The 22,127-nt window shown below is 40.4% G+C and overlaps 1 protein-coding gene across 3 annotated transcripts in view; it reads right to left on the bottom strand.

The window, feature by feature from the left end:
* The window catches only part of OCRL (OCRL inositol polyphosphate-5-phosphatase), a 63,685-nt gene that overhangs the window by 26,743 nt on the left and 14,815 nt on the right, over positions 1-22,127 (bottom strand). For 2 of the 3 annotated variants that reach the window (XM_019653929.1, XM_019653928.1), the window contains 11 exons: positions 11,764-11,874; positions 11,247-11,333; positions 10,453-10,573; positions 10,203-10,364; positions 8,438-8,539; positions 7,803-7,917; positions 6,554-6,670; positions 6,262-6,449; positions 4,090-4,201; positions 2,652-2,761; positions 694-829 (listed from right to left, as the gene is read on the bottom strand). In XM_019653929.1, coding sequence (XP_019509474.1) covers positions 694-829; positions 2,652-2,761; positions 4,090-4,201; positions 6,262-6,449; positions 6,554-6,670; positions 7,803-7,917; positions 8,438-8,539; positions 10,203-10,364; positions 10,453-10,573; positions 11,247-11,333; positions 11,764-11,874 — 1,361 coding nt within the window. The remainder of the gene's footprint in view (positions 1-693; positions 830-2,651; positions 2,762-4,089; positions 4,202-6,261; positions 6,450-6,553; positions 6,671-7,802; positions 7,918-8,437; positions 8,540-10,202; positions 10,365-10,452; positions 10,574-11,246; positions 11,334-11,763; positions 11,875-22,127) is intronic. The other variant, XM_019653930.1, reaches the window with a different exon arrangement.

Here is a 22,127-nt window from a genome sequence, read left to right as displayed (position 1 = left end):
AACCAGCCATTATGCAGCATGAGAAACATCTATGTCACGAACAGACCTGGGGCGTTAAGAGCCATAGAAACAGCATTTTGAAGGGTCAAGGACACTAACTTTTTTTTTTAAGATTTTATTGGGGAATTGCGGGGAGGGGAACAGCACTGGGGAATTGGAGGAAGAGGAACAGACAAGTTGCTGTTGTTTTGTTTTTCAGTCTAGTTGGGGAGGATGTTGCTTCACTGGCCCAAGTTGGCACCATCATTGAGCTCTTCCCAGGTGAGTCAGATCAGTCGCCGGCTTCTGGATGGCCGCTCACAGCGGCTGCTGGCCGCTCACACTGGCTGTCGGCTACACACGGTAGCTTATGGCAGCCCACTGAAGCAGGTGACTGCAGCCTACGCTGTCGCCAGCGACCCACGGCAGCTCAGCTCCAGGTTGAGCTGTTGTTCGGCATCTTAGCTGTACAGGGCAGTGTCACTGGCCCTCATATGTGGGATCCGAACCAGAGCCCTCTGGCATCCCAAGCCAGTTCTTAACCAAGGCGCCACTCAGCCGCCCCAAGGACACTAACTTTTCAATGCTGCAAATGACTGGTCATGAAAATATTTACGGCTCACTGAACTACTACTGATCTGTTCTGAATCTAAATAATGCTCTAAGAAAAGATACTTAACACACAAACAAATGAAGGAACAAACAAGTGTTTACCCCAATATGGAAGAGGGCGCTAACAGGCTTGTGGTCACTGGTTTTCAGTTCCATGTGACTCCGGTAATGAAGCTGACTAACATTTGTTCCTCTCCAAAGAATTCGGTCACACCAGGCTGGAACCCGACATTTCCCACTGCAAATAAAGAAAGGAATTATAAAGAGACCATACCACACAAGAATGTAATACCTAACACACTGGTTCAGACCTGGGTTAGGCCCTCTTGTCATACACTTGTCCTTCTTTAAAACCGCCAACTATTATCTTCCCTACTATATTACAAGCTCTGCAAAAGAACTGTGTCTGCTTGTTTGCCACTGAATTCCCAGCCCCTAGCACAGTATCTGTTGCAAAGTAGGTGTTCAATGAAAAGTTATCTAATGAATGAATAAACAGTGCTCCTAAGATTAGGACTGCATCTTCAACAACCTTGTCCCATGGGAAAGTATAATCGTGGCTTCTTAAAATATCCTCAGAAGTTCAGGATTATATTCAGAACACGTCTTCCTCCTTTGCTCTATGAACTGTGATGATACTTTACAACAGATAGGCAACTAATAAAATCCAATCCTATATTCCCATACTGGGCTTAATCTCTGGAGATTAGCAATAGTAGAAATTTCTCTTTTAAACCTAGGCTTTTATGGACAAGTCTAGCTTCTACTAGTAGAAATGAACTAACATCTAAGTATGCAATTCTGAACACATAACAGCACATAGAATACCAAGGGTAGGGAAAAAGCCCATTCACCATTCTAGTAAAATAAGCAACACCTTGTACACCTGATTCAGAAAGAAGGTGACACAAATAAGTTCTTATCATTAGCTCTTCAGTTGACTCTCAAGTCAGGTGAGTAGAAGAAACAAGGCCAGTGCACAGATCTTTTGTCAGTGTCACTTTTCACTTTCTGACCAGCTCCCGGGGAGCACAGGCTCCTTCCCACACGACCCTACTGCCCTGTGAGTCTACATAAGCTGAATATGCCCGGGGTTCTCTCTTTCAAGCTGGGCTCAGCCAGCTTGGAAACTATAGGAAACAAAGAAATAGATAGTAGGTAGAAGACAAAGAGTTACCAGGAAGTACTGAAGATGACACTTTACTGGGAATAATTAGGAAATCAAAGGGCTTCCCAAACTGGGTTTCAGCTTTCACTGGCAGTTGGAGAGATTGGGCCCAAACATCATTATTTTTTAAAGTCCCCCAAGAAATTCTAATGTGTACTCAGGATTGAGAACCACTGTGCTGGAAGAACCATTCATTTCCCTTTGTTTTCATCTAATGGTGTCTTGAGTTAAACAGTTAAGAAACAGCTTGGAAAAAACAGAACAGGGCAATGGTAAGGAACTAGGAGCAAGATCAGGAGTGTCAAAATCGAAGCAAGTCTGCTGAGGTGACAGAAATAAGGCACTGCAGGCAGCCCATAAAACGTCCACAGCCCTGACACAGAAGTTATACTTTCTTAAGACACACTCACTTTTGAATACACACGAATGAAAAACTCTTCTGTAATAGCACTGAGACATCAGGTTTTTCTTTAATTAATTAATTTATTTTTTATTATTATGAGTTTCAGGTGTACAAAACAATGCAATAGTTATCCTTTTCACCCCTCACAAAGTAACAACCCCTCTCCCCACATCCACTGCCCTCCCACCCCCGATATCATACTTATTTATCTATTACAATTCCATTGACTCCATTCCTACACTTTATTCCACATCCCGTGACTATATGTATATATAACTATAGTTGACATACAATATTATTCAACATCAACTTCAGGTATACAGTGTGGTGGTCAGGCCTCTACACTGTCTATGAAGTGGTCTCCCTAACAAGATTCTTTATATTTGCTTCTGGCATGACCTAAAAAATTCCTAGCCCTTCACCAATATGGAGGGATGGAAATAAGATCAGGCCTTAACATATTCCACGAGGAGGTTCTTGTTACTTTACCTGGAATCCCATCGGTCAGTTTTAGAGTCATACTTATAAGTGGGAATAAACTTGATTTCTCCTTCGGTGAAGTCAGCAAAAGCTTTTTTCTGTGTGCGCTGAATATTTAGCTAGAAATGGAAAGAAGCATCATATAAGCAGGGTAATACCAACTTTATATAAGTGACAATCAGGTTGATCAGTCATTCCTAAGTATCTAGTTCCACAGCCTTTGCAACTGTCAGAGTACATAAATACAATTTCTGTACCTTATGAAGTAAATCTTGCCATTCCAATAGCACGTAAACTCACCAACAGATAAATGCTCATTATGAGCATATCACTAATTTTTTATTGCTAATAGTGGACTGGTAAAATTGGAAAAATGAAACCTGAATAATCATAACTTCCAGGAAGTTGGACAGGAACCATCTAGAATGATTTTAATTTTAAAAAAGCACACAAATGTTGAATGGATAATTCCAGAAGCCAAATTCAGTAAATAGTTATAGATTGTTTTGAAAGTTATCCTCACTCAAATATTTTACCAGAATTACATAAGACTCAGAATTTATTCCAACTGGGCACCCTTTGGAGGTGAGATAGAGGAAACCATACAAATAAATTAGCCAGCCAACCCCAATGTGAAGAAAGACATGGCCAAGAAAGGCTCACTACAAAAATCATTCTACTGCAAAACTCCTGAATTTTGACTATGTAAGGCCAAAAGTCTCACACAAAGATTTAAAGATATTCAAATCAAGTTGAAACATTTTCTTCCCTCAACAAGCATTCACTTTCAGCAGCCAGTATCCACAAGCTGAAATAAAAATTCAAATCATGTGCTAGGTTCCAAGGGAAATTAACAGAAAACCAGGTGCCTGAATATCAAGTTTTATATGTTACTGAATAATGCTTTCCCTCACAGGCTTTAACATCTATAACCCAGCTAGCCCCAACTTCTCAATCAGTTTCCATTAGACCACAGTCTGTGCTATTTGTCCCACGCAAAGTTCTCTACTGTGCTTCCCGATCCCCTCACAGGGCCTCCCTCTCTTACCTCCAAGCTGTTGCTTGGCCTGCCAAGTAATCAGAGCAGCTTTCCCTGTTCCATTTGCCAAACCACATCAACATAGTTCAAGGCCCACTTCCTCCAGGAAGTGTTCTCCAATTCATCCTACCCATTCTCCAACTCAGTGGCACAAATCTCTTCTTCATAAAGATTTACTGAAGAAACCTTTTTATCACTAACGCTACCTCCCTTCCTGCCATCTAAGTGCTTAATAAAAGCACTACAAACCTGTGTGTATTCACTGCATCACACATCACACTGTTTCCCAAGATAATGAGACCCTTTCCATCTATTCCTAGAGTAAGACATACCTCCTATGTCTAGCTCAGAAACCTAACAATTTTATCTGCTATCTAGGAAAGTACCTATAAAATGAAATTTACTTACCTGGTCAAATTTCAGGAGTCTCTGAAGGTCATTCTTGCTAATAAGACTCTTCACTTCATTGGCATCGGGCATGCAAAGTCTATAGTTCAAATCTCCCAACCAGATGACAACACTGAGCAACAAGAAATATATGAACAGTAGTAGCAATAATTAGCATAAAAATCAATCAGATAAGAATGGAGAGAAGAACATGGATTGACTATTGATAAGGATTCATTTCTCACTACCTCACAAGGGGTTGGAGCTGTAACTATCCTTTGGGGGCAAGTGCTATCAACACTTGAGAGGGACTGGGGATTACAAAATAGACAGGAGGAGAGGGATAGGCTCTCCATACATGAAAAACAGATGGGGAAATACAGTATATGCATGGGATTCAGAAGCCAAGGAGTTAACTGCCTGAGAGAAAGAAGCATGTCGTTCATTTGCTGGACTAGCTTCAAAATTTTGCCTGGCTGCTTGCCAGGTCTCTAGGGGGAAATAATTTGAACGTTTTTTGCGTCTCTGAGTCCTGACACTCTGCAGGCTCTCTGCTAAGGTCTGTGTGGCCTGAATGACAGCTCTCCCAGGCAGGGCTCACTAGCAAACGTGGGTCCAGGGCTCTCTGCTGCAGCCAATCTGTCTACTGCTGCCCCAGATCCACACTCCAAATCCCAGGCAGGCAGGAGTCCAGGCTCATGATGGGATCCTTGGGCCCCCATTCACGGTAATAGGCTCCTAGCTGTGCTGAGAACCCCACAGGTGAGACCCTGAAATTACCACAGCAAAATGGATTCTCCTCTGAGCTATCTCAAGTTCTGAATGAGTCTTTTTGCCAATCTTAAGTGCAACATGGAATTTCTGGAATCCTGGGGAAATAAATTTATGGAATTTCAGGGCAACTTTATGACCTTTACTATCAAGGCCTTGACTTTACCACTGTGAAAATGAATCCCATTATGATCCTAATTGTTGAGACAATATGGAAACAGGCCAACATCACTACACTTCCCTACTCTTTCCTCAATTACCCTACTCTCTACTGATTCTAATACCCCCAAATTACCTTTTGTTTTCCTACAGTTCCATCTCAAATCACTTATTCCAAACCACATCACCCTCTCAGAATTTCAATTACCAGTATGAATTTCTTTACAAATAATCATTTTCTACCATCCAACCCATTCCTCAACTGATTTCTGCTTCCATCATTGTTAAGTAGCATTCTTCACTAACCTTTCTCTCATATTATCCTATTGATCCATTGGGGTCTTTAAATCTTTGCCACACCTATTCTTAATGATTCACATTTATTAAAAATAAAAATGTAGATCTATTGGGTTGTCGGAAAAGTCATGACATATTTTTTCTCTGTTTTTTGTTGCAAAAATGTGTCATGACTTTTCTGGCAACCCAATATATACACTGGCTTGAAGATAAATCCACAATAAATATGATAATATAGTCCCTATATAACAAGTATGTGTGCGTTTGTATGTACATAGAGAAAAGGCTAGAACAGTACTATTCAAAAGAAATACAATGCACATCATGAATGTAATTTTAACTTTTCTAGTAGTTGCATTTAAAAGGTAAGAGAAAAGTGAAAACAACTTTAACATTAAATTTCATTTAACTCAATATATCCAAGTCAATATTTAAAAACGTAGATATTTTACATATTTTCCCCTCTGAAATCCTCTGTATTTATGATTACAGCACATCTCAATTCAGACTAGCTACTTTCTAGTACGCTTGGCCACTCATGACTACTGGCTGTCATACTGAACTGCACAGACCTAGAAGAATACACACCAGACTTAACAATGGTTTCCTTTGGACAGAGGGAGTGGCTAGGGAGAGTAGGAGATAAGAAATGAGGGATTTTTACTTTTATCTTTTATTATATTTGTAATGCATTTCTATTTTGCAATAAAAAACAATAAAAACTGACTCCAATTGACAGACCCCCTCCTGCATTACCCTAGTACCCTCTAAGAGAACTAACCTTTCCTCTGATAGCAAATCTAATTTCTCTGCCTAAGTGAATCTGCTAATCTTCAAAAATCCTCTGTTCTTTGTGACCCCAATCCCTGAATGGTAATCCTTCACTTCACAGTTCTACAGTTTCTCACAATGTTCAATCTCTTCTCAGCTCTATTATTCAAACTTAAAGGAAACTTAACCACTCACTCATGTTTCATGATGTTCAGCTGTGGGAGGGCCTGATTTGGGACCACAAAACTCATTCGTGCACAGATGTCCTTATAATCTTGATTCCTTCTCTCAAAGTCCTCCACATGGGCAGCCAAGTGGGAATTAACAATGCAAAAGGTAGTGTTGTGAAATACAAATCTCACAGCTACCCCACCCTTGTTTCCCTGTTGGCAAGAGTAAGTATTCACAGTTAGTACAATGACACAAATAGCAATTAAATTTCACACAGACATAAATAATAATCAAGCTCATTTCCAAAGGTACTCACCATTTTCCCCATGATTCCAGTTCCAACTGTTTCTGTAGCAACATCACGGATATATCGCCAATGTTCCTTTCTGGCAAATATCAGGAGCATCATCCCAACAAGGCGAACTACTTGAACCTATGAGTTCCAGGCAGTTAGAAAAGCTTCATGTTCATACCACTCTTTTTAGATACCACATATCTGATTTCCCACAACTAATAGTCCACTAAGAAGATATAACGATGCCCAAATCTGAATCCAAATCGTCTAATTTCCCAGTGGATCCCATAAAGAGAAAACAAAATTTCTATGGGGAAGCTCTAATCTGGCTCTGACCACTAGGAGTTAAAAGTCTTTGGGGACAATGAGTACACTCAGCTCTAGATCTATTTTTCAAATCACTTTTTACACTATCAGGAGTAGGGAGCATTAAAAATTCAAATAATAAAGAGAAAGCCTCTATCCAAGCTTGTTCCTTTTGCTCCTACTTGTTTCTGATTTGCAACTTCCTAAGAAATTTACCTTCATAAAACAGCAATCCTTTTAATTTTGATTATTTTAAGTCTGTGAACTAGAGCTAGAAATATGTCTGAAACATGTATTTGCCAGGGCCCTATATGAGAGAAATAACATCGTCAGGAGCCTTACTGCCTACATTAACTGTTAGAAGATATAGACGAAAATTACTTAGGCAGATGAGTCCTTTTAAAGGTTTTAGTGTGGTAGCCCTACAATTAAAATAACTCTGGTGGCCTCTACCTCGTACCTTCTAAAGACCAACAAATTGGCCCACCTTGCTAAAGTCAACTCTACTCTTGACTTGCACCCAAGTTTAGAACTCATTTAAATTCCACAACACTTCTATTCTTGCTTTGATTCCAAAGCATACCATATGCACTCACATGCTTCAAACTGCTTTTCTTTAACGTATCTAGTTCTGACCACATCAGTGAACAATTTCAATCTTAAAATCTTACTGGACAAATCAGTTACTTTAAATGTAATTATTTTGAGTTAATTATTGTTATGAGAACAAAATTATTTTTTTTCCTAAAAGCTACTTGAGCAATGAAAATATAGAACCAGAAAGCTCAGGGAATTTTTTTTCTAGGAAACAGGTATAAAAAGGATTAGTCTGCCCTATTTCAGTATTACAAGTGGGAAATAATTCAATTAAACTGTTCTTTTGGAACAAGTTATAGATAACAGAATAAAACCTAGGGAGTTCTATTCAGTCATATACTACAAAAGATAATTAAATGTGACTTACTCTCTTATACTTGGCTTTGGAATGCAAACCCCTTTCCACAGCCATGGACCACTCTTGTTCCTTCACAGATTCAAAATAGAAAAAGGCTTCTGTACTCAAGTCCAGCTCTTGGAATCTGAGAAGCAAGAGGATGTGTGATCTATACATATCCCATAATTATCTCTGACTACATCCTGTCTCATCTTAGACAAGTGAAAAAAGGAATGGGAGAAATTTCATAGCGCTCCTCTTTTGACACAGGTGATCAGTAAGGACAAGTACGGTAGCTTTCTTTTCCAAAGACTCTCCACAAGTATACGTATACACAGGCTATGCAAGATGTAAACAAAAAAACCTCCCCAAAGGAAAACAGTAGAACATTGCTTATATATCTTAGGAATCATCACTGTTAGAACAGACCTCATGTCTCAGTTTCTATGAAGAATATAGTTTTCTATGCGTTTTGAGAGGACTAGGTGGTTCCTTACACCATTTTATCTGTTCTCACAAATTTGACCCACAAGTTAACTCTCACTTATAGTTTACAGTAGGTTTTCAACAAATAGTTTTTTTCTTTAAAAAAAAAAGGGAATGCAAAATGTCATGTAAACTAACACCAAACAGAGCCAAAAGGAAATTCCAGATGTGTTCCTTACCCAATGCAGTAGATATCAGGAGGATTCGGATCACAGTTCAGCCAAGGTTCTAACCCACTGTCTGGAGACTGGCCATTCACGTTCCAAGTTCCAACAAAAAATCTGATATATAATACCAAAAAATAATGTGAAAACAAAGGTCAATAATGAAAAAAATAGAAGTTTTCTCATCACTTCTATACAAGGGTATGTTCACAATAAACCAACATAATTTCTCAAAAAGAGGTTTTTGTAGAACACAAAGGCAGTGAGCTTATAGCCTGTACATTTCACATCAGGTGAACATAGTCTCTATTTAAAAAAACACAAAGTTAATTGCTTTACCACATTTCCTTTCAATTAAACTCTATCCAAACACATACTTGAAGGGAGAGCTTGCGGATGGGAAAGAGGTATCTTCATGTTGTAAGCATGTCTAATATGGATAACTGTTCTGTAAGGAGCTGTAGTTGAATCCAAAAACTTACTCCCTGAAGGATTACAGGGATATCTGTGTAATAAATTCAGTTGAGGCAGATACAGTATTAAAGGGGAAAGCAGAAGGGAAAACTCATGATTGCCTTAACTGTTTATATACAAATATAAGCATTATGGGGAAATGAAGAATTGGAGGTTTTAACATAGGGATATAGTTACGACTGAATTAGAATAAATGAGGCATAATGAGATAGCAGATGGGACTGGAACCTTGGACTAGTTCTTTTTTTTTTTTTTGGGGCTGGACTCGAACCGCTGTAGCTCAGAGCTCAAACTCTTGAGCGAGCTCTTAACCAACTGAGCCACTTGGCTGGCCCTGGAACCTTGGACTAGAAGGGTACATGCTGTTCACAAACAACAAAGAAAAGTGTCACTACTTTGTACATTGAGATACACGTCAGGCCACGCCATACCACAGACCACACACACTGGGCCCAGAAAAGAAGATACCAACAAGTAAAGGTGACGTGAAAAATATGACACAGAGAAAAGAATCCAAGACAGACCGCCCCATCAAGAGGATCAGGTGAAACTTTATTTTGTTAATTATCAAAGTTAAGTAAGTTAAGATCAAGTAGTAATGGTGGACTTTAATTTTCCAATATTGGTGGGAAAAAAATTCGGCAGGTGTCTGACAGAAAAAGACACTTGCCTATGGAATGTGCTAGGGGACAATTCTCTAGTACATGTGAACTAATTTGGTTCTCTAAGAGTTGATAGAAACATTAGTAGACATGGTATAAATTGTAGCATTTGCATTATTTTGGATAGACAGGACCTTGAGTCAGCTGATCATTGCTTTTTATTATGATTTGATTCTTTTTTTAAAATTGGGAATTGGAGAAGGGAACAGTGTTGGGGAATTGGGGAAGGGATCATTTTGTTTTTCCAGGACCCATCAGCTCCAAGTCAAGTTGTTGTCCTTCAATCTTAGTTGTGGAGGGTGCAAGCCCGGTTCCAAGTCCAGTCGCCACTGTCAATCTAGTTGCGGGGGGGGGGCACAGCTCACCATCCCATGCGGGAGTCAAACTGTCAACCTTGTTGTTTAGAGCATGCACTCTAACCAATTAAGTCATCTGGCCACTTGCCGGCAGCTCAGCTTGGGGGCAGCTCACTGGCCCATCTGGGAATCGAACCGGCAACTTTGTTGCTCAAAGCTCGCGCTCTAACCAACTGAGCCACCTGGCCGGCCCTATGCTTTGATTCTTAATTAAGCTAATTTAACTAACATCTTAACTATCAAAAGGCCATTTTCTGCTATACTTCAGGAAGTATAAAAATGACTAACCTGAAAGACTGAATGTTGACATATTCTTTCTCTCGCTTTGCCAAGATATGTTTGATGAGACCCTCCCGCTGCCCTGACTGGGTATTTGGTACAAAGAGCTTCCGCATGGTATTGGTCACTTTGGGCTGTTCCTTGTTAGAAGCTTCTTTGTCACGTGGAAGCCTAGCAAATAAATGAGAAATTCAAAAGTGAAATTGCCTAAAATAGAAAAGTGTCCTACATGGAAAGTATGTTTTGATATAGGACTTACATTCTAGTCACTGAAGCGGGTGGGGGTGGGGGTTCCCGATGAATCCCCACAGGCTGATTTTGTGAATTTATTTTCTTGTCCAAATTCATAGATGAAAAATTATCCTCAAATCCAAGAAGCCCTGAAAGACACAGAACTCAGCATCAAAGGAGGGAGAGATAACATCCAACTTAGCCAGGGTTGATTGGGCTTTCTTTGATCAGTGGTTTTGATTTGATTACTGTTTGCTCAATGGCAAATACCAAACAAAAAGGTAGTGAGAACTTTGGAGGAAGAAGCACATCTGTCCCCGAAGCACTGACATATTAACTAGATCAATCGTAAGTCACATTAATTTGGACCTTAAATAATGAGCGCTAACATTTATTGAAGACTTAGCATAATGCCTGGTTGATTGTAAGGGATTATATCATTATCTCACTTAAGACCCTATGAGGTCAGTGCTATTAAATATCTTTCCATGTTACAAAAAGAAATGGAAGCTAAGAGTTGTTGAGTAACTTAACCAAGGTCATGTAACTAGTAAGTTGTTGAATTTGGGATTCAAACCCAGGCAGTGTGACCCTGGAGCCTGTATTTGTTACCACACTGCTAAGCTGGCTCCTGAAGAGCTAACATTCCACAGAAAGGATCAAGAGTGCACATTAGTCAGTGGGCATGGACTCCATAAAACAACTCTATAGGAGGTGTCTGACATTGACATTAATCCACATTATCTTATCTGTCCAGATAAAAATCTATTGACTCTGCAATGATCAAAGCAACTAGGGAAAAAAAAAGAATATTTTCAGTACCTGAGAACACAGGTTTGTCCTTAGTGTCTAATTTCTGGTACCAGCTGGATGAGTCCTTTTGCTCTGGGACAAGAAGCTGTGACTGCGCTGATGAGGTAAGGGTCATAGTCAGAACCTGGGGAACCCTTCATTGAGTGGAATTGACCATAACAAAAGTCATTCTCTCAGCATTCCTCAAACACAGAGGCGAGCAGCATTCTTGAATGTAAAGGAAGAGACTAAGAAAATGAGGGCAGCTCAGGGATCATCTGGGGTGGGAAAGCAGATCACAGCCTACAGTAAGCTGTCCATGCCATGACACTGGAGATTCTGGAAATTGGCTCAGTGTCCTTAAAGCTTAATAAACTTGTTCCCTAACCCATCCCGAGGGTCATTCCTGAATTAAAAAAAAAAAGCAGCTATCAAGGCCCCGGGTTGTGAGGTACTTTGCTCATGGCTGTTTGCCTCTGGATCAGCATGTCAGAATTTCACTCCCATTCAAAAATAGTAGAAAGAAAACTGCCGAATCTTGAGTTACCTTCTTGGGCAGCAAGGACCTCTGACAGGAACTTGGAACAGCGTTCCTCATCGGGGATTTCAAAGTGGCGCTCTCTGGTCCAGTCCCCCTGAATCCGAATTTTGCAGCCACCTAAAACAAATTGAAATCCAGACATATATAGCGAGCTATAGAATACGACGTTTTCTTGGGATCATACTCTCAACTTACCAGTGTAATAGAAGGTCTATATCACAAATATTCCAGACTTCTAAGGTAGAGGGTATGTCTATAAGATCAAGGGATTCAGGGTGGTGGTGGTGGTGGGGTGATGTAGGGTTGGGGGTGATGCAGAGAGGGAAATCTAAGGGGCTGATAACTGTGTCAAAAAGTTGCCCAATATAATGATACGATACATACTAAAATCACAGTTTCCTACGTTCTGATATATCTCTCAGATGTTAATGTGGGAACTTCCAAAATCTAGCAAAAGAGTAATTCCCCAGGCACCCTCCTTCCATCTCTTAGCTGGAAATTCCTACCATTTCAAATCCAGATCATATAGTAAGAGTTTTTGAAGCATGAAGGGAATAAAAGAAATAGAATGGTTTGTTCCTAGGTATAGATCATATCTAGGCAACTGAATTTACAAACTAATTAAAAAAGAATAGCAGGAGTGGTTGGAATCATTCTAAAAAGCAGTATTTATACCTCATTACAAGTGAAAAATGTATGTCTCGAATAAACTTACAAAAGCAATATAATGACCTATGTCCAGGAGTAGTCTGGTTCAATTATAGCCAATTGGGAAACAGTATAATTAGAAGTAAAGTTATCTAGGACTTTAGTTTCTTATTTATACAACATATTGTCTCCCTTTTTCTCATGCCCTCTAGTTATCATCTGTATCAACTGCCAGGAAACCTATGTACTTGTTTATATCTTAACTGAATTATTACATGTATTGCTTTCTCATGTCCCTGGAGACTATCAGCTCCTTAAGAGACAGAGGCAGGGGACACATACAAGTTACACAACACAACACTTTTGATGGTCTCCTGGGGTTGTCTGGGACTGAGGAGCTTCTTAGGACTCAGGACTTTCAAATCTAAGACCAGGAAAGTCCCAGGCAAACAGGAATGATTGGTCACTTTACTGGCGACAATGACAAACTTTGCAGACAGAAGACATTGAATAAATGGCTATTAAATGGACTCTTTCACACTTGTAAATAACAAAGAGTTAAGAAAATTAAATGAAAATCCTAGTTTCTTAAGGTGGAAATCCACTTCTGAACATTTGAGTCTCTTTTTCCTTTGCATCAAGTTTCTATCTTCATAGATTTAGTGATCAGAAGAAGAAAAGAGGCAAAAATAGAGAAATAAGTGAAAAAGAAGGCATCCAATGAACCAGAAATAAGAAATTAATAAGGTGCCACTGTAAGGAGGAGAGAAAAAAAAGAGAGCATGAATAAAGACCACCAATTAGGAGCAGCTTGAGATACCGGGGAATGCTCCTTCAGGGCACAAGCAGTCCTTTCTTTCTCAGATAATTTATATAAAAAGCAGTAAAAAATAAAAAAGAGGAGTTTCTATCTGATAGAAACTTAGAAAAAGAACACAGTTTCTCCCACAATCCTTGAAAGATATATTTAGCAAATATAAACAATAAACTAACCCATTTAACGGACAGAAGATTCCAGAAGTTGCTTACAAAATAACATTAAATGCTCTCTCACCACGCTGCATGGGAAAGGGGACAAATTATCCTACAACCCAACCTTCTACTCAGCTCCCTTCCAAAACCCTTTGGACTCTTTGTGATCAGCAAACACTTCTAGCTCCTCAACTTCGCCTCTGAACACTCCCTGCATCTCTCAGTGGTTCCCAACTATGGTTGCCATTAGAATTACCAGAAGTACGTTTAGAAAATACTGACACTTGGGCCCCCACTCCAGGCCAATAAAATAGAGTCTCCGGGAGTGAAGCCCAGACACTGGGAGTTTTGAAAGTATTCCGTGAGTGATTTTAATGTGCATCCGGATTGAAAATCAGAGTCACCTGCAAATGGACTGGTTCCTGAGAGCAGCAATCCCCCTGTAGCTCTCTGAAGTGGAGGCTGTTTATAGTCTCTCACACCCTATGTAATTGAAGACTGGCGTCCTTATTTGTCCTAATGCCATTTCCAGACCATTCCCTCTCCTCCTCCCTCAGGAAAAAATCCTTTCTCTTTTGAGGCTCACCCATTGGGCTATACCAGTGTCTTCCCTTCCTTCCTTCATGAGAGCATCTACCATTCTCCTGGAACCTTCTGAATGCAGGGTTCAATACCTGACTCATAAGACTTCCTCTGCACAAAAACTCCTGCCTTAATTTTGGGTCCCTTCAAAATTAGCACAGAAAACCCGGTCAACACCTTTAACTTCCTTATCCAATGTCCTTGTCCCTCCATCTCAGCCACCTACTCCCTCAGTCCCTACTGGAACTCCCTCAGTTATATCCTGGACCTTTTAAGTATAGACACACCACCACCTCCTAAATCTCTAATTCGAATATCCCATTCTGACCTGTTACTCCTTCCAGCTTACTTGCTCATATGGGAACATCCAACCCACTGATCCCTCTACTTTCTCAGTATCCATTCACTTCTTCTGGCTTTCACTTCTGTTTTTACCAAACAGATGCCATCATTACACTCTGTTCCAAAAGCCCAGAGCTGCCTTACCACCCTGTTCTTCCATAGTACCTACCTAGATAACATCTGACCCTCAGAAATCCAACTAATTGCTTTCTCTGTACTTATATCTGAGGGAGTAAACCAGGGGGAGTACACACACACACACACACACACACACACACAGACACACACACGCATGCGTGCGTGAAATTGATTGCTATCCTCAACTGAGCACTCGATGATAGGGAGCAATCTAACTTTCCATAGTCAACCAGTCTCCTACTACTATCTAGAACAACTATTTCACACCTTCTTATTTATCCTCAATCTTTGGATCCCCCTTTTCTCAAGTCCTCTCATTCCAAGCTGATTGCTTCACCTCATATTTCAGAGACAATGGAAGCCATCACATGTACTCATCTCCTTTCCCTTCTGATACAAGGAAGAAAAGTAGTCCTATCAAAGGCCAACTTCTCTTTGAATTACAGCCTTTCTGATTCTCTCAGGATTCGCATACACACAATCATTCCCAGACACGTACTCCCAATATCTTTAACTTCTGCCTTTCATAGGATACTTCTCATGAGCATTAAATTAAATCACGTTCTAAATCCCCCCCCCAATTTTAAAAACAAAAAGCCTTCCTGGACCTCATATTTCCCTCCAACTCTAGTCCATATCTATCTATATTCCCCTCCACAGTCAAGCTTCTTCAAAAAACCAAAGTTGATACTTGCTCACCTCCCATTTCTCTAATTCACTCTAATATGACTTTGGCTCCCACCATCGTTATGATATTGCTTTGATAAGGTTACCAATAACCTCCACATTGCTAAGTCCAATGGACACTCTTTAGTCATCTCATTTGACCTATTAGCAGAAGTCAACATTTGACCACTACTTGAAATAATCTCTTCCAAAGGTTTCTATGACACCATATTCACCATATTCATCTGGTGTCCCCACATATCTATCTCTTTCTCTTTCTCTCTCTCTCTCTCTCTCTCTCTCTCTCTCTATCTCTCTCTCTCTCTCTTTCCCCTAATTTTCAGTGCCCTCTGAGGTAGCTCCTTCTCTATCTAAACTTTGAAAAGTAGAATTCCTTAGAGTTCAATCCTAAACCTTTTTCTCACTCTGTATCAGTGTTGTCCAACAGGACATTCTGCGATAATGGGCACGTTATATAGCTGTGTTGTCCAATATGGTAACTAATGACTACATGTGGCTAATGAACATTTGAAATGTGACTAGTGCAACCAAGGAACTGAATTTCTAATTTTATTTCTAGTTAATTTCAATAGGCACATGTAACTAGTGGCTACTCTGATAGCATAGCTCTATATGTAATCACATCATCTCTCTTGGTTTTAAATACCATCTATATGCTAGTGACCCAGACATTTCTTCTTAGTTTCAGATGCATACGTTCAACTGCCAATTTATCATCTACACTCAAATGTCTCAAATAAATCTCAAACTAAACATACCTAAACTGAATTCATGACCTCTCCCCCGCCATAGGAAAACTCATTCTTCCTGCAATGTTCTTATTTCTGCAAATGGTACCAGCATCCACATTCATGCCAGAAACCTGGGATTCATCCTCGACACTTCTCTTGCTATCACCCCTATACCCAAACCAACCTTTGTTGATTTAACCTCCAAAAACATTTATCAAATCTGTCCATTTCTCTCCATTTCTACTGCTACTATATTCCTTAGCTTAAACTACCAAAACAGCCTAACTGGCTTCCATACAAATGGCATATAAAACATAAAATCCTTCATATTCTTCCCATTTTTGAAATCTAATTTAGAAGATCCTATTTCATCTGGCCCTAGCCCATCCTACCTTGGTGACTAAGCTTTGTTCCAGGCACCTTGGCCTTCTTTCATTAAAAAAAAGTGTCAAGCTACTTCCCAATTTGGGGCCTTTACACATGTGGTTCCCTTTATCTGGAATATTCTTTTCTTCCCCATTTCCAACTGTCTCTTATACTGGTCTCAATTTAAATGTCACTTCTTTAAGAAGTCCTTCCCTGATCATCCTGTCTAATTTAGTTAGCCCTCTTATAAACTCTTTGTATTTCTCCTTGACAGCATTTATGAAAAGTGTAATTATGCTAAGTATCTATACCTTATCAACTTAAAGTCTGTTTCTTGCACTAAGTTCCATTAAGTACCATGACTATATTGCTTTCTGCTATATCCCTAGAGTCTAGCAAGTACATAAAAAGTATTCATATCTTTATAGAATAAATTAATGGAGTATAGGTATCTATGTGACACTAGTCCCAAATGAAAGAAGAAGAACCAAAGCAGGAGCAGCAACCTTATCTACGTGGCTCTCTACCGATTCTGTAGCACTTCGTGCCTGGCAAATAGAAGGCACTCAACAAGTATTTGTTGTATAATGAACACATAAGGGAAAATTTAATATTAGAAAATGAGTATAACACAGTCCATCAATAGGTCAAATAATGAAGAACAATATAACAATTTCCATAAATACTGAAAAGACATTTCATAAAATTCAATGTATATACACGGTTTAAAAAAACACACCAACTTAGAATAAATGCAGTTTCTCAATATGGTTTTTAAAAATCAACAGGTAATCATGTCCTCAAGAGTAAAGCACCACATGAGGCAGTCTCACTGAAATCAGGAGCTAAACAAGGATCATCATCATTATTTAACATTGGTCTCAAAATTCTCATTGATGGAATGAGACATGAAGCAAAAGTAGTTACAGTTACTGGAAAGGAGACAAAATTATTATTTGCAGATGATTAGTGCTGTTTATCAAAACCAAAAAAAACAAAATAAACAGCCAAAAATTTAAAAATAAATTTATGTGGAGTGGCTGGATAAAAGATAAATATCCACAACTCAATAGCTTCTCTGTATACTAACAATAAGCAATAAGAAGATAAGAGAAAAAAGGTCCCACTGACAACAGCAGCAAACAAATAAAATCCACCATAAAATACTTAACTTAAAAATGTATGATATACAGAGGGTGCTAAAAAAATGTATGCACATTTTAACCCTCTGTCGGGTGCAACTGATCTCACAGATTCATTGCACACAAATTTTCAAATATGAAGTACATCTTAACTGTACAAAGTCACAAACACAACTGATGATAGTTTACGGTAGAGGGAGAAGATACGGAAGCAATGAGTCACGATGCTTAAGTTAACTGTTAGATATTTGAAAATTTGTGTGCAATGAATCTGTGAGATCAGTTGCGCCTGACTGAGGGTTAAGAAAGGTAAAAAAACTGTATTAAAATTGTAATACAATGAATGATGCTAGCACTCATTTGATTAACACCATCTTTTGAGTGAATGTCATACCACACATTGCTACCATAATTCAACTCAACTTTGAAAAGTAATACATAGATAACATCTCTTAAAATGTGTACATTTTCTGTCACCCCCCCATATATGAAAAAAACTATACGTTACTAAGAATTACAAAGAGAATCTGAATAAGTAGAGAGCGATACCATGTTCCTTGATAACAACTTAATTTTATAAAGGAGTTAATTTAATAAAATTGGGCACATATCTATGGTGAAATATTAGTCATTAAAAATCATGTTTTTAAATAACTTAAGGACATGGAAAAAGGCCATAATATAACATTAAATTAAAATATAAGATAAAACCTACATATAAGAATTTAAATCATGTAAAGTATAAAAGAGTGGAAGGAGATACATAAAAAATGTTAACGACAGTGGTAATCTATAGATTGCAGCAGCATAATTTTAATTTGATACTTTAAATTTTTCTGAATTTTCCAAATTGTATATAATGAAGATATATTACTTTGACAATCAGAAAAAAATTATTTAAAAATGTTTAATATCAACATCTAGACAATGGGAAAATACATTAAAATCAGGCCTGCCTAACAAACTCAGGGGCCTCCTCCTGCAATGTACTGTGTGCTCTTATGTTTATGTATGAAGCCCAAGGATCAAGATAAAATTTGGTTTCAGTGCAAACATTACTAAATGAGCAGAAATAAGAAAGGAATAAAAATTCAAGTGGTTACGTAAGTATTTCCCCTCTATGATCCAGTAACTTGAACTCTGGACAAAGCAACACACGGCTAATTTCTGTGTAGGAGAGGCCACCACCAAAAAACAAAACAAAACAAAATAAAACATAAAAACATAATGCCATAAATTAGGCATTTATAAGAGAAAAGGTACAGCTCAGTTTAACTTTTCAGCTCTGGATGAAATACCTAGGGGATTTTGGTATCTTCTTTCAGCAGCAATGTCAGTCACTGCTGAACTACCTTTGCTCAGATTTTGTGTTTTTAGTGTTGTTTTTGCCTTCTCTTTTCTAAGCACAATAAGACAGAGATATTAAATTGTTTGCTTTCTTTGATACCTGCAGAAACCAGCAGATGAGTTTACTTAGCCTTTCAGGATCAGTCCCTAAGACTTCCAAAATCCATGACCAAATAAAACAAAATAAAACCCAAACCAGAAGAAGCCCATGTTCAATGCAAATTACCGGTGCCAAGGACAGGGATTGCGTCTAAACAAAAGTATGTATAATCTGTAACTCCACACTAAGAGCCAAGCCCCACTCATCCAAGGACTCAACCAAGAGATAAGACAACCAGTTTGATTTTGATTCTTGTGATCACATACTCTTATCTACAGCAATCACAGATTAGTCACAGTAGCATTCAAGTGCCTGTTATCTCCTCCCCATAACCAGGACAATTAGATGATAAGGAACAGCTTGCACAGAAAGTCAGTGATGACTTGCTTTGAACACATACAAATGAAAGAACAAAAACAGTAAGAAGGAACACCATGTTCTCTCTAATAAAGGGATGCCTTGAGGGGATGGGGCTTAAATAAAAGACCAAAACTATTTTAAGAAAAAAAAAGTTATGCCTGGTACAAACAAGGTTATCTTTGGTACAAGAGAGATTCTACAGCCTCCCCAAATAATAATAATGAACAAAGGAAAACATTATGATTTGACATGCAAAAATAATAACTGGGTGGGGGGAAAAAAGCTTAAAACAATGGTTAAATAAAACAGCAAAAAACACTCATAAACTTTACATGCTTTAAACATTTTCTGGGCCTTCTTACAATGATCAATTCCACAGCAATGATTTAACTGATAACAGCAATACCAGGTAGCTCAAAGAAATTCAGCATTAGTAAAGCAGATTAATTATCTGTTCATGGACAGCTTTAAAGGAAGCAAATGTAGACCGAATGAGTCTTGCTCAAGAGATAGGGTGTGGAAGTACACAGGAGGCAAATCAGCTGCCTCAGGTGATCATGCTGAAGGACAAGAGTGGGTGACTCTAAGCTTTTTCTTTCCTTTTTTAAAAGATTTTATTGGGAATTGGGTGAGGGGAACAGTGTTGGGGAATTGGGGAAGGGGAACAGCCAAGTTGTTGTTCTTCAATCTTCATTGTGGAGGGTGCAGGTCACTGTCTGGTTGCTGTTGGCAGCTCGTGGCCTCTAAGCTCAAGGTGCTGTGTTCAACCTTAGTTGCGGTGGGCGTAGCCACCATCCCATGCGGGAGTCGAACCAGGAGCCTTGTTGTTAAGAGCGCACACTCTATCCACTGAGCCATCCGGGGGGCAGCTCAGCTCAAGTTGCCAAGTTCAGTCTTAGTTGCGTGTGGGCGTAGCCCACCATCGAGTAGGCAATCTTGTTGTTACACCAGCTGAGCCATCCTGTCACCTGTTGGCAGCTCAGCTACAGCTCAGCTCGGGCGCAGCATCACTGGCCCATGTGGGAATCGAACCAGCGGCCCTGTTGCTCAGAGCTCACGCTCTTAAGCCAACTCTTAACCAACTGAGCCACTTGGCCGGCCCCACTAAGCTTTTTCTTCATTAACCTCTGCACTGTTTGATTTATTATGATTAGCATGTGCTACCTTTGTAATTTTATTTTTTATACATGTTTTTTTTTAAGGGTTTCAGAAACTTCTTTCAGCACTATTTCTTTTTTTTTATTGGGGAATTGGGGGGACGGGAACGGTGCTGGGGAATTGGGGAAGGGGAACAGACAAGTTGCTGTCTTTTTGTTCTTCAGTCTAGTTGTGGAGGATATTGCATCACTGGCCCAAGTTGGCACCATCATTGCGCTCTTCCCGGGCGAGGCAGATCAGTCGCCGGCTTCTGGATGGCCGCTCACTGCGGCTGCTGGCCGCTCACGCTGGCTGCTGGCCACACACGGTAGCCCATGGCAACCCACTGCCACAGGGGCTGCAGCCCACGCTGTTGCCGGCAACTCGTGGCAGCGCAGCTCCAGGTCGAGATGTTGTTCAGCATCTTAGCTGTGGAGGGCAGTGTCACTGGCCCTCATATGTGGGATCCGAACCGGGGCCCTCTGGCGTCCCAAGCCAGTTCTTAACCATCGCGCCACTCGGCCGGCCCAACCTTTGTAATTTTAAAACATCAAGTAGAGCAGCGATTTTGGAAATGGCGGCAGTGAGGAGGGCTCCCTGAGTTCTCCCTTGGAAATTACTGCAAATTGAACAGCTATATCTCATCAGAGGAACCTCTGCTTATCACACAGAACAGCTAAGCGACTCACATGATGATTACTTGAAGGTGGGCAAACCAGGCGAGTGGGGGAAGAAGGAAGCAAGACGCATGGAGACGCAGCCTGCACCCGTGGCTGTGGAGATGCGGCCCCAGAAAGCAGATCAGAGAGTGTTCCTGCTGCTCGCTCCTTACACCTCACAGTCCCACTGAGAGTGCAAAAAGAGCATGGCCATGGTGGTGCGCAGAGTCTGAGACAGAAGACTCAGGCCGGGCAAGTAGGGGAAGAGAGAAGGGAGATGTGCATGCAGAAAGGCAGTCCGCGCCGGCGGCTGCGGAGACGCAGGGCCACAGGAAGCAGATCGGAGAACATTGCAGTGGCAAGGCGGGCTCACTCCCTGCGCCCCTGTGGTCCTGCTGGGAGTGCAGAAAGAGCAGGACTGGAGCAACTGAGGCAGAGGCCTCAGCTTAAAACTGCAGTGGGATATATATCTTTTTCTTTTCTTTTTCTTGGACAGAAAGCAAAAAAAAAACTGTATAAATAAGAACCCACCCCCACCCTCCCTCAGAAACCCTAGCCCCTGCCATTCCAGAGTCTTAAGCTGATCCCTGAATGGAGGAGTAGTGTCAGATTACAGAGGTGCTTCTACTCCCAGGGGGTTGAGGGACTCAGCTCTCCAACTGGCTTAAGAGTGTGGGCTGCCTAACCTGCCCCCACCTTTCCTGCGCGGCTTGGGAGGCAGGGCAACTTCAGCTGCTGAGTCACTTGCAGGACCCCAGTGGGAGACTTTTAGCAGCTCAGAAATCTCACACCCCCCACAGCCTCCAGCGGAAAGAGTGCCCTAAGACGCACATCGACCCTTCTGGCTGCGCAGCACTCAGCCTGCATCTGGGGAGGCGAGAGCAGAAACGGCACTGAATTTGTAAAAACCACCAACCACACCTCTTAGCCCCAAGCATCTAGACCTGCATTGCCAGGGTCACTCTAGGTGCTAGGTGGCCGGCTCTTCTGTACAAGATGCAGAGGAGTGTTTGTACAGCAGAGGACAACCTGAGGATAGTTTGGTAGACTTTAGCCAAGAGTGGCACTGTTGGGCCGGCCGAGTGGCGCGATGGTTAAGAACTCGCTTGGGATGCCAGAGGGCCCCGGTTCGGATCCCACATATGAGGGCCAGTGACAC

The sequence above is a fragment of the Hipposideros armiger genome, unplaced genomic scaffold, assembly GCF_001890085.2.
Source record: "Hipposideros armiger isolate ML-2016 unplaced genomic scaffold, ASM189008v1 scaffold_210, whole genome shotgun sequence".
Lineage (NCBI taxonomy): Eukaryota > Metazoa > Chordata > Mammalia > Chiroptera > Hipposideridae > Hipposideros > Hipposideros armiger.
The sequence above is the reverse complement of the archived record's forward strand: the minus strand, read 5'-3'. Positions and strand labels throughout refer to the sequence as shown.